Here is a 12,111-nt window from a genome sequence, read left to right as displayed (position 1 = left end):
ACAGGGCATACTGGACCCTGGATACGCACATTAGGCCTAGTGCGTGGTGCCGGAACTGGTGGTACCGGGCTGGGGCCACACATCTCAGGGCTAGTGCGGGGAGCAGCAACAGGACACACTGGGCTCTCAAAGCGCACTATAGGCCTAGTGCGTGGTACCGGCACAGGTGGTACCGGGATGAGGACACGCACCTCAGGGCGAGTGCGGGGAGAAGCAACAATGCGAACAGGGCTCTGGAGACACCCTGGAATCCTGGGGCGTGGTGCCGGAACTGGTGGTACTGGGCTGGGGCGGAAAGGTGTTACAGGAGGTGTAGGACTAGGAATGCACACAGGAGGCCTGGTTCGTGGGACTGTCATTCCCAGACGGTTAGCACGCAACTCAGGACGAGCATGGAGAACTGACTCAGGTAACATCACCTCCCGCACAAGCTCTGTCGGGTGGATGTCGTGCCTCACGCACCAACACAGCAGGTCCCTCTTTTCACTCTCCTCCAAACTCCTCATTAACTCCTTAACAGTCTCTGTATCCTTCCCATTGCTCACCTCCAGTATCTGCACAACGGGCTCTGGTTCCCTCCTTTCACGCTGCTTGGTCCTGAGTGGTTGGGTCATTCTGTCACGATCGTCCATGGGAGAGAGATAGGACCAAGGCGCAGCGTGTAAATAATACATCTTCTCTTTATTTAGGAGAGGAACTAACGAAGCAAAACAACAAATCCAAGAACGTGAAACCAAAAACCGACTAAATGCAAAACATGCAAACCTGAAACAGACCTAGACACAGACTAAGACAATGACTAAATCAATGACCCAACAAACACATGATGCCTATGGCCGCCTAAAATATGGCTCCCAATCAGAGACAAATGAAAGACATCTGTCTCTGATTGAGAAACCACTCAGGCAACCATAGACATACCTAGAAACCCTCACTAAACCATAGACATACCTAGACATACTCACTCAACACAAAACCACACACACAAAACCCAACAACCCCTTAACCATATAATCACCCAAACACCAACCTCCCCCATGTCACACCCTGACCTAACAAACATAATAAAGGAAACAAAGATAACTAAGGCCAGGGGGTGACATTTGGTCTGGTTTCCCCTCAGGTCAGGAAGGTAGATCTAAATGAGAAGATACAATACATCAGTGTGTGTGTCTATGATTCCTCGTTGGTGACATTTTCCCTCCAATCCTCCTTCCTTGCCTAAACGTATGAAGCCGCCTCCCTTAGGAAGAAAAAAAGTTGAATCTCATTACGTTGAATCTCATTCAATCATTACATTTCCTCATGCAGTCATAGGTGGCCTGCCCGACGTCTCCCAGATCAATTCAAGAGACTTCACGATCTGGACGTCTGGAGTCACTTTACAGTCAATCAAACATAATTATACTCACTACAAAGCCCATCCAAATTGCATTGTCAAATCTGTTTACCCGCCACCAAGACGGCTGGCTGCAAAAACGGGATTGGGAGTCAGAGAAGATGATACCTCATCTGGGCGAAATGGAAGGCAGAGGATGTTAAGTGTGCCACTTTGAGAGAGACTGAGGACAGGGAGATGTGTTCTGGATGGATGGCAGACTGGTATGGAAGTTGTACAGATTTAACTCATATGCTTGAGAGTCCTCCTGTCTCTCAAACTTCCCTAGACCACTGGAGCTCTTAGCACTGCTCACACTGTTGTCCTCTACTACTGTAGAGGACAACAGAGTTAACTCTTACTCGTCGTTAAGAGTTGGCCACTAACTCTTAACGACGAGTTAACTCTGATTAAAAAAAAAAATTAAAAAAAAAAGTAAGTTCATTTCCTGCAATCCTACACATTTTGCAATCAGGTTTAGAGAAAATGTTGCAGTTTTACAACAAGTTTTAATTGGCTCATTCATTAATTGTCTTCCAATTGGCTCATTCATCTCCTCTCATCTGTAACTATTACCATACTATACTATGGTAAAATATGGGTTAAATAAATAAAATACGTTTTCTGCCATTCAAAAAAATCCATGGTACGGAGAAAAAAACGGGCAATTTCATTCAATTATTCTCATTTTGCAATGGGGCAAAGAGAAAAAAAATGCAGTCTTACAGCAAATGCCACTCAATTCTACCCATTTTGCCATGGGAAAGGTGGAGCGAAATTTTTGCTGTTTGAAAGCAAATTTTCTGCAATTCTACACATTTTGCCATCACTCATATTCGAGTGAGAATGACTAACAAAATCAATGGGTGACCCCTGGATGTCAGGGCCCCTGGGCACGTGCTGTGCATGCCCGGTCGGTATTCATGATTACTACAAGTTTAGATAGCTGGCTAGACTAACTACCAATCCATAAAACATTTATTTGACATCGCTAATTGAATGAATGTCATTGACTTACATAAGAGAAAAACTGCTGAAGCACAATCAAATTTCAAAACTGCACCTGGTGTATTCTACTATTCTTACTTGCAATATTAAGTTGAGACCCCGACTGAGTGCCTAAAATGAAGTTGATTATGCCGGTGCTGATAATATGGTCCTATAGCGTTCATCTTTATTCAGAGCAGCTTACTGAACAGAACTGCTGACATTGGCAGAGACACATATATCCAGTTAAAGTTGCCTACGCAGGAATTTAACCCATAGTCCTGGTTTGGCCAGCACAATACTCTAACCCACTGATCCATTGGAACTACTCAACTACTGTATGCAGCCCTTGCCTCTGTACTCCCTTACTTGGCTGAGTGACATGGTGACTCCATGTGGTCCTCCTAAAGTGTGTCGACTCTACCTCTGTCAAATTAGCCAGTCAGGCTGGCTGCCTTGTCTAGGCTGGAGCTACCCTTGTGGACTAGCATGCTGGGTCATGTTCGTTTAGGCACCAAACAGACAAAAAAAAACTGACTGAAACAGGCAGGCACCAGCTGGCCTTGCCCAAAAGGAAACGCAAAAATGTTTTTAAACATTTTCTATATTTTGCCCGAATGAATATTACTCCTTGTAAAGAGAGTTAGTGGCGGTAGTAGTAGAAGTAGTAGTGGTGCCTGTCTGTCTCCTTTGTTACTTGTAGCTTTACTCTTTCTCTCCCACCCCAACCTCACATGTGACCTCGCTGCTGCTACCGCCTACTAATCCAGATGGAGAGGGTTTACTTTTGTTTTTGTTTATTCACTTATTCACGCATACAGCTATTCGGGGCTTTCGTCTCCATGGCACAAATGCAAATCGCCACGGTGGCTAATCCACTTTCATCTCTTTCTCTTGCCACCACTGTCTCTTTCTCATCCTTCTCTCTCTGGTTCCGTGATAAGGGGCCAAAACAGAGTGACAGGAGCGACCGGGGTCTTACTTTCATCTTTGTAGCACACCACCCTCTTCATCTTGTGTCAAAACCAGTAGAGACCTCACTGGGGCCCTCATCCTCATTTCGTGTCTACCCCTCCCTGTTCTTTGTCCTGACCCACTCCACCCTCCCCTACCCTCCTCCCCGGGCGCCCGACCCTTTGGCGCCATCCTGGGGCTTGCCAGCCTTGCACTCCTATTCCCCTCGGACCAGGGGGGATGTGGGAGCATCCATAATTCTATTACGGAGGACATGAGTGGGTTTGCACATGAAGCTGTTACAGTCAAACAGTCAAGAATGATCTGCTTGTGGATCCATCTTCCACATTAAGCAGAAGAGCGCGCCCACCACCCCTCCACTCGAGAGGATCCTATATTTTCTGCTCAAACGTATCACAAAAAGACACAGAACAGGAAGCTAAAATGTCATCTCAACCCAGGATACTTCACTTGACTATCCCATGAAAAGAAATAGAAGAGGGACCACTCAGATGTCTCAATGGTCTTATGTGAGGGATATACAAACCGTTCAGCTTACGTTTCGGTGTTGCTATTGCGTGAATCAGTCATCTGTGTATGTGTGGTGGAAAGCTAGGCGAGAGTAGAGAGGAGAGAGAGGGGTGTGGCTCGTGTCTATCCTCCCTGCCCTCCCTCCATGGCAATGATGTCTGACTGTTTGGCTCTATCTGGCTGGCTGACTGTCTGGCTAGCTGATTGGCTGGCTGGATGGTGCCTTTGGAGCCACAGGGACTGGGGGAAGGAATGACAGCTCAGTAAAAGAGAGAGTGAAGAGAGACAACAGAAGAGAGTGAGACACTAAGAGAGAGAGGGAGAGGTGCCGCCTGTACACCTGGCCATAGTGCAAGCTTCCCTCCCTCCACACAAATGCTTTGTTCACAGCTAATGTACCAGGTTAATTGCACAGATGACTCTGTGCAGCCCATCAGATGAGTTAAATTGTGTTTAAAAACAATTCCCGGGAAGAAAAGCAAACTTCTTCTACTTCTTGTTTTCCATCAAGAGAGAGAAAGAGGGGAGAGAGAGAAAAATAGTGGGAGAAGAGCAAGGGAGATAGGGAGCACATCTCCAGTAGGAGCAGCAGCATTCTCCCTTCAGAGTGGTCTCAGCACATCAAGCACAGGGCTGCAAGCACTTATTAGAGCTCATTACAGTGCAAATGAGAGTAGGGGATCTGTCACTGCGAAAGCTGGAGCAGGGGAGGCTGGAGACGGCAGCGACACACAACACAGAATATAGACACGCACGCACACACACACACACACACAATACACACACAGGTGATACATAAACACCGACAGCGAGACAGACGAACAGAGGCAAATCATAAATACACACACACACACACAAATACTGACAGAGACACACAAGCAATACATAAACACGCAAACAGAGACAGACACACAGACGACGCAAAAAAAACACACAATGCTCATTTTCCCCCTTCGCACTGATGGAGTTCCCTTATTTGTCTTTACACACTCTCATCGGTTTAACTAGGAGATTAGCGGTGTGTTCGCTAATACCACGCTGTTGCTGGTATTAATGACATAAACACGAACCTAATGTTATTATCCTTGTCATTATTTCATATTATTGTAAGACATATAATGATTATTGATACATGTTGAATTAGCATTAGTGATGTTTGCAGCTGCAATGGCTACCAATATAAATCTTGTTATTTATTGCAGAATATGGGCCCTGGTCAAAAGTAGTGCACTAAATAGGGAATAGGGTGCCATTTTGCACCCTATTTGTATTATGTACCGCTACTCAGACCAGACAGAAACTCTCTGCTTAAATTCTGCTTGTTTTCGTCAGTTTTGGTCCCTTCCCTCCAGAGCTGTCGGCGGCTGTATGCGAGCCATCAGAAATGTAGTTCTCCATCGATCCCTCTGTATTTCTTCCCCCCAACATGGAGGGAGATGACAGATAGCAAATTGAATTTATGAACAGCCTGTGTTGACACTGCTGCATAATGATAAGAATGCCATCCCTTTGGTGTTTAAGAAGGAAAGCATGGCGACTAATACAGATTGAAACCAAAGTGCCTCCGTTTTTCTTCAGAGATGAAGTCTGCTTCTCAATTGGCACCATATTCCTTAAGTGGTGTTTAATAAAAAATATGTTTTTACCAAAGCCTCCATAGGTGGGGAATAGGTTGCCATTTGGTATTCAGAAGAAGTTAACAGACCTGCATTTTATTTTTGTCTTGCATCCACATGCAAATCCTTGTATTTCTTTTACCTGAAGATGTGTATTGGAACACAGTAAAATCTTATATTTGTATTTAATAGAAGTATACTGACAGTAAATTAAGTAGTATAAAGCTACACTGTGGAGGTTTTTGATGATGTGTTACAGTGCCTTGCAAAATGATTCATCCCCCTTTGCGTTTTTCCTATTTTGTTGCATTACAACCTGTAATTTAAATGGATTTTTATTTGGATTTCATGTAATGGACACACACAAAATAGTCCAAATTGGTGAAGTGAAATGAAAAAAAAGTTACTTCTTTCAAAGAAGTATATTTTTTTAAACGGAAAAGTGGTGCGTGCATATGTATTCACCCCCTTTGCTATAAAGTCCCTAAATAAGATCTGGTGGAACCAATTACCTTCAGAAGTCACATAATAAAGTCCACCTGTGTGGAATATAAGTGTCACATGATCTGTCACATGATCTCAGTATATCTACACCTGTTCTGAAAGGCCACAGTGTCGGCAACACCACTGAGCAAGCGGCACCATGAAGCCCAAGGAGCTCTCCAAACAGGTCAGGGACAAAGTTGTGGAGAGTACAGATCAGTACAGATCAGGGTTGGGTTATAAAAAACATCAGAAACTTTGAACATCCTACGGAGCACCATTAAATCCATTGTAAAAAAAAAAAAAAAAATAAATACTATGGGACCACAACAAACCTGCCAAGAGATGGCCGTCCACCAAAACTCACGGACCAGGTAAGGAGGGCATTAATCAGAGAGGTAACAAAGAGACAAAAGATAACCCTGAAGAATCTGCAAAGCTACATTGCGGAGTTTGGAGTATCTGTCCATAGGACCACTTTAAGCCGTACACTCCACAGAGCTGGGCTTTACAAAAGAGTGGTCAGCAAAAAGCCATTGCTTAAAGAACAAAATAAGCAAATACGTTTGGTGTTCGCCAAAAGGTATGTGGGAGACTCCCAAAACATATGGAAGAAGGTACTCTGGTCAGATGAGACAAAAAATGTGCTTTTTGGCCATCAAGGAAAACGCTATGTCTGGCGCAAACCCAACTCCTCTCATCACCCCGAGAACACCATGTTTTTCATCGACAGGAACTGGAAACTGGTCAGAATTGAAGGATGGCGCTAAATACAGGGAAATTCTTGAGGGAAACCTGTTTCAGTCTTCCAGAGATTTGAGACTGGGACGGAGGTTCACCTTCCAACAGGACAATGACCCCAAGCATACTGCTAAAGCAACACTCAAGTGGTTTAAGGGGAAACATTTAAATGTATTGCAGTGGCATAGTCAAAGCCCAGACCTCAATCCAATTGAGAATCTGTGGCATGACTTAAAGATTGCTGTACATCAGCAGAACCCATCCAACTTGAAGGAGCTGGAGCAGCTTTGCCTTGAAGAATGGGCAAAAATCCCAGTCCCTGGATGTGCTCAGCTTAAATAGACATCCCCCAAGAGACTTGCAGCTGCAATTGCTGCAAAAGGTGGCTCTACAAAGTATTGACTTTGTGGGGTGTGAATAGTTATGCACTCTCTAGTTTTCATTTTTTTTCATTTGAATTCTTTCGCAAGCCATTGTAGCTATTAGAGGGGTCTGTCTGGCTCTCTAGTTCATCCTCTCGCTGAACTGGCCCAGAGCAGCCATGGCTATAGGTCACACTGCATGGCTGACACCAGTCTGTGCTGGAGCACACACACACACACATAACATGCACATATGCACACCACGCAAGCACACACACCCCACATAGGCACAAAGACACACACACACACACAGTTGTGTGAATTGCATTTTCCACTGTGTAAGCACCAGGACGCCCTCTCCCTCTACACAGGCAGCGTTGTAACAACCGCCTGACATCACTCCAATGGGAGACTCTCCCCTGATCAAGACACATAAGGTAGATGGGACTATTAAACAGTGCATTAGACCCGGGGCCTGTCACGTCACGTCTCCCCTGTCTCCAGCTGAATGGCTTCGGACAGGGTGGGGGGAATCCCCAACGCACCGAGTGTATGTCCCAAACGGCACCCTATTGCCTATATAATTAACTAGTTTTGATTATAGCCATATATGCCCTTTTTAAAAGTAGTGCACTATGTAAGGAATAGGTTGCCATTTAAGACATAGCCAGAGTCACTTCAGCGGCTAATGCAGGCAGAGGACGGCTGTGGATGAAAGCCTCCACTGATGACCATTGAAACATATTATTTCTGTGGCTTACGCAGGGGAGCTAAGTGCTCTTTACCAAGATTTAGTGTGGAGCCGGTCAATACTGGGCCGCTCCATCATTGTTCCGTCGATGACACCGGGCTCTGTCTTTGGAAAACATTCCAACCGCCAAACGGCTTAGTACATCCATGGCCCCACTGTGCTACCACAGGAGGGGAAGAGGAGAGGGAGTTCTGGGATAGGCCACTGTCTCTGTCCCAAAACATATTAGCACAGTGTGTGCAGTGCATCGCCATGCGTACAGCACAGTACAGCACATGGCTCAGATGGAAGGATTCAGAGAAGACGAAGCATTTGGTCCTATATCTGGGTCATCTATCTTTACCCCCATACTAATGAGTCAGTGGGCCCTCTGTTCATCATTGTGGTCCAGAACAGACACTATTTTAAATTGGGATCATTAAGGTGACTATGCCATCCATCGTTTGCATACATGGCTGAACTGACTTGTGGGTAATGTTCACGGCGAGAAAGGCCGGGGCTTCTTCTAGGCATCATGGCAGAGAAGAAACGTTTGTGCCAGCCAGAGTCTGAGGATGGACTTTCAGCAGCACTTTCAGTGAGCGTTGATCAATCTTTTGTTTTTCCATTGCGACGTTGTCGGGCGAATTTCATTTAGGAACCGAAGAAGTTGACACTGGGACATAATCAATTTGAGGAAATGCAACATATTCCAGTATTACCATAGAGAAGATAGACGCACAGTATTATTTTTGTTGCCTTATCCAAGCAACACAACCTCCCAACGATAAAAGATTTACATAAAAAAAGATGTACCCAAGACTAGAAACGCATCTTATGTTAATTAGCCACACACGCTTTATTTGCGCTCATTTCTTTTCTTGATTTGCTCGTCTCATTCCCTCTTCCCGAGGCCCTTCCCAAGGGCTACTTTGAAAACCAAAGTGTATGATCTCTCTTTCTATGTGCTTTGTTTAAAAGCCACCGAGATTAAATCAAGCTTAATTAGACCATCTTGAAACAGAACAAAGCAAAGTCCAAGTAGCTAGTGCTTATCTTCAAATTGGCTCGGCTACACTTTGATAGCCTTGCTAATTGGTTTAAAGCGGGACATGCATTTCACCTGCTTTACCCTGTATAAACAAGATTGCCAATCTGTATCTAGCTATGACACTGAGAACAGCACCGGCTCCCACTTTGTTCATGTATTTCCGTATCTAGGCGAACCAGGACCTCGACATGAATGCAACGTGTTAAGTCCGGGCAGGTAAACATTTATCTACTGCACCTTGGCTCCCGGAAAACTTTTAGACAGCCCTTGCTTCAGTTTCCTTCTTCTCAGAGACCGAGACATCACACGGGGGCCCCTGACAACTTTGATCAATTTGTCCTAGTTCTCGCTTAACTGTAGCCCAATTCATCATCTGTAATGACCAAGGCTTGGGAGCTAGGCTGGGTAGACTGAGTTCAAGACGGAGGATCACAGACACAAAGAAGCAAAATGACTAAACGTGGAAACATGCTCCCCGGTGACCTGCCAGCGCTCCATTAACGATGGCCTATTCGACCCGACGTTCCACCACAGCCGGCCAGACCTCCGCTCTAACGCCGGAAGCTCATAGCTCAAAGATGAGGCCCTGGCTTCTGAGAATCTCTTAACATCCCCAACTGTGTCCAAACGCTTCCCCTCGACACACTAAATAAAATGCTTAAGCAGAAATGAAAGTTAAAAAAACTCATGCATTTTTGGATTATTTGAGAATGATGTCTAAATCCCCACAGCAAACTTCTCTTGATCTGACACGTAGCCCACTTAGAAGACAACTGTTGTTTACTGTGTTCTTGTCCTCGCGCCGCCTCTGATTTTGAGCTGTGAAAACCCAGGGCAAATATATTCTGCTGTTTTCTGAATTAGCGGGTCTCATCGATTGCGCGGCAGGGAATTACAGGAAAGCGAACCTTTGTGCAGGAGGGTCTATCTTGAGAATAATTGGTACCTCGCTCGCAGGAAATGTTCTTTCCAAAATGGGTTAAGATGGGCTAAAACCGAAGAATTCGACAAAACTCTTCCCAGCAATGTAGCGCCTCATCAAGCCATTGTACCTGTCCTGCCTCCCTCCCCTCATCCCTTCCTCTGTCCCTGGGTATCAGGTGCCACCTGGGCCCTGGGGATCTTGCCAAATGTAACAGTAAGCCCTGGAGCCCGGGCTGCTGGCTCTCTCTCTGTCTCTGTGATGTATTTACTAGGGTTCACTATCACATGTTTTAATTAGGGGATAACAAGGCCCCGGCTCTCTGACGGATTTGCTAACTTCACACATCATGATTAGTTTCCCTCTCCCTAACTATATACAGTACCTGGCTGTGTGCGTGTATGTCCTATATCCCTGGGAGAAGATGGAAGGGGAGGAGAGATAAAAGTAAAGTGTCACCATAGGGAAAGGAAGGAAAGAAGAGGGGAGGGTTGAGGACAGGGGTAGACCACAGTGAAGTAGGCCTGTGTGTATAGCTATAGGGCATCTGGAGGAGTAGGTTGGTGAGAGGACTAGTGGAGCGAGGCAAGGCACCATGTCGTAAAACTCCTTCTTAAATGCTCCGGGCCTCTGACATTTCATACTGTATGCAAGCATGTAAATGCACGTGCAGGCACACACAAACACTTACACATTCAAATACATGCATTGTGGATCCAAAATTTGCATGGATACTGGATCCCAATTACTTAGCCAAACCCCAATAGGAGACAGGAGTCTGGCTCGACGAGTCGTACATGTGTGTATGTGTGTATTTTAGTGTATGTGTGATTTTTTTTTTAACTCCCTCGGTGTGGGTGTATATCCTCTAACCATATTCTCTGTCTGTCCTGTCCTACAGAGGGAGGAGAGAATGAGACAGGTGTGATGGACAGCTTAATGGAAGCCCTGCAATCCGGAGCGGCCTTCCGCGACCGCCGAAAACGAACCCCGCGCAACGGTAAGGTCCCCCCACCTCTGGCGAGGTTACTTCCTCCCTCGCTGGCGACCGTCTGTGTCCTGCTCGGACACAGAGTAACTGCCATACCTCTTTAAACGTTATGTATAACCTGATTCCATCAACACACTCAGTCTCATCCATTGTCCTTAATATGAAAGGACTGTCGCGGGACCTAAGTCGGTATATGCCAAGGGCGGACACATGTCTGTACGCTCATGTGCTTCTCTCTGTGTGTGTGTGTGTGTGGGGGGCCTTCCCCTCCCCAACACACACACTCACTACACACACACACACGTGTACTATCCCCGTGCACTTCATTACACATTCATTGTCACATTGTCATTTCGTAAGGTGCTGATTACAATAGAAATGGGATGCGAGTGGGGGCTATGGGCTAGAAGTGAGTTAACATAATCCTAATGTTAACATATTCCATCCTGCCATGATGAATGGCCTGTACCCAGGGGGATGGTAAGTTGCCACCTGGTAGAGGTGCCGGGTTACATTGGTATGCAGGTGGTGAGACAGAGCCCTGTCTGTATAGAGGAGCTAGAGGATCCACGGGTGCTGTGATATTCCTGGGACACTCCCTGCTCCATGCTAATCACTAAACAGTTATCGGGTGTATATTGGGCCTCATTAGGCTTAGGTTAACATGGCTTAGTATGAACAGAGTCGAGTGAGTATGCGCAGAGGTTTAGGCCCTGAACTTTGGCACTGAATATGGTAGTAGCTCCCCCTTTCACTCTGATAGGCTGGGTGTAATTTTCACCACATTGCTCACATCTATACAGTCCTCTCAAATCTATACAAGGGCCATGGTGGTATGGAGGTAGGAGTTAATTATAGAAGGGCCTATAGTAAAAAGCCTATTTCAGACAAGCATATGTTGTCAAACCTCTTATGGAGCACTCATTCAGTGTTATACCAACAACCTCAACAACGAATAAACTAGCATATGCACACCGTGACCAAAATAATTGTCCTAAATTAACTGTCATTATGTGAAATGACCTGTTCATTTCCCACATTGTCTCTCCTCTTTCTTATCTTGGCGAATCACATCTCCCTACTAGGTCCCATGTCAAGGTTTGTCCAATAAGACCAGGTTAATGAAACAGGGTGTCACAACTCACACTCCTGAGTCCTGCTCTTCTTATCTTGGCCCGCATGTTGAGCTTGCTGGCAGCCAGGCAGCCATGTGGAGAAAAACACACACACACACACAATGCATAAACACAAAGGCATGCACACACAGTACTGTATGCATAGACACACACACACACACACGCACTCTTCTGATTCACCTGCCCTTCATCTACAATATCTCTCCTACTCTAACATGGTTCACCCAGA

General features: G+C 45.6%; 1 protein-coding gene across 5 annotated transcripts in view; it reads left to right on the top strand.

The window, feature by feature from the left end:
• Nucleotides 1-12,111, top strand: part of LOC129828030 (protein diaphanous homolog 2-like) — a 644,069-nt gene that overhangs the window by 553,242 nt on the left and 78,716 nt on the right. For all 5 annotated transcript variants that reach the window (XM_055889439.1, XM_055889440.1, XM_055889442.1 and 2 more), the window contains one exon: nt 10,657-10,755. In XM_055889439.1, the coding sequence (XP_055745414.1) occupies nt 10,657-10,755 (99 nt within the window). The remainder of the gene's footprint in view (nt 1-10,656; nt 10,756-12,111) is intronic.

Source organism: Salvelinus fontinalis, chromosome 29 (assembly GCF_029448725.1).
Source record: "Salvelinus fontinalis isolate EN_2023a chromosome 29, ASM2944872v1, whole genome shotgun sequence".
NCBI lineage: Eukaryota > Metazoa > Chordata > Actinopteri > Salmoniformes > Salmonidae > Salvelinus > Salvelinus fontinalis.
This window is presented reverse-complemented; position numbering and strand designations above follow the sequence as displayed.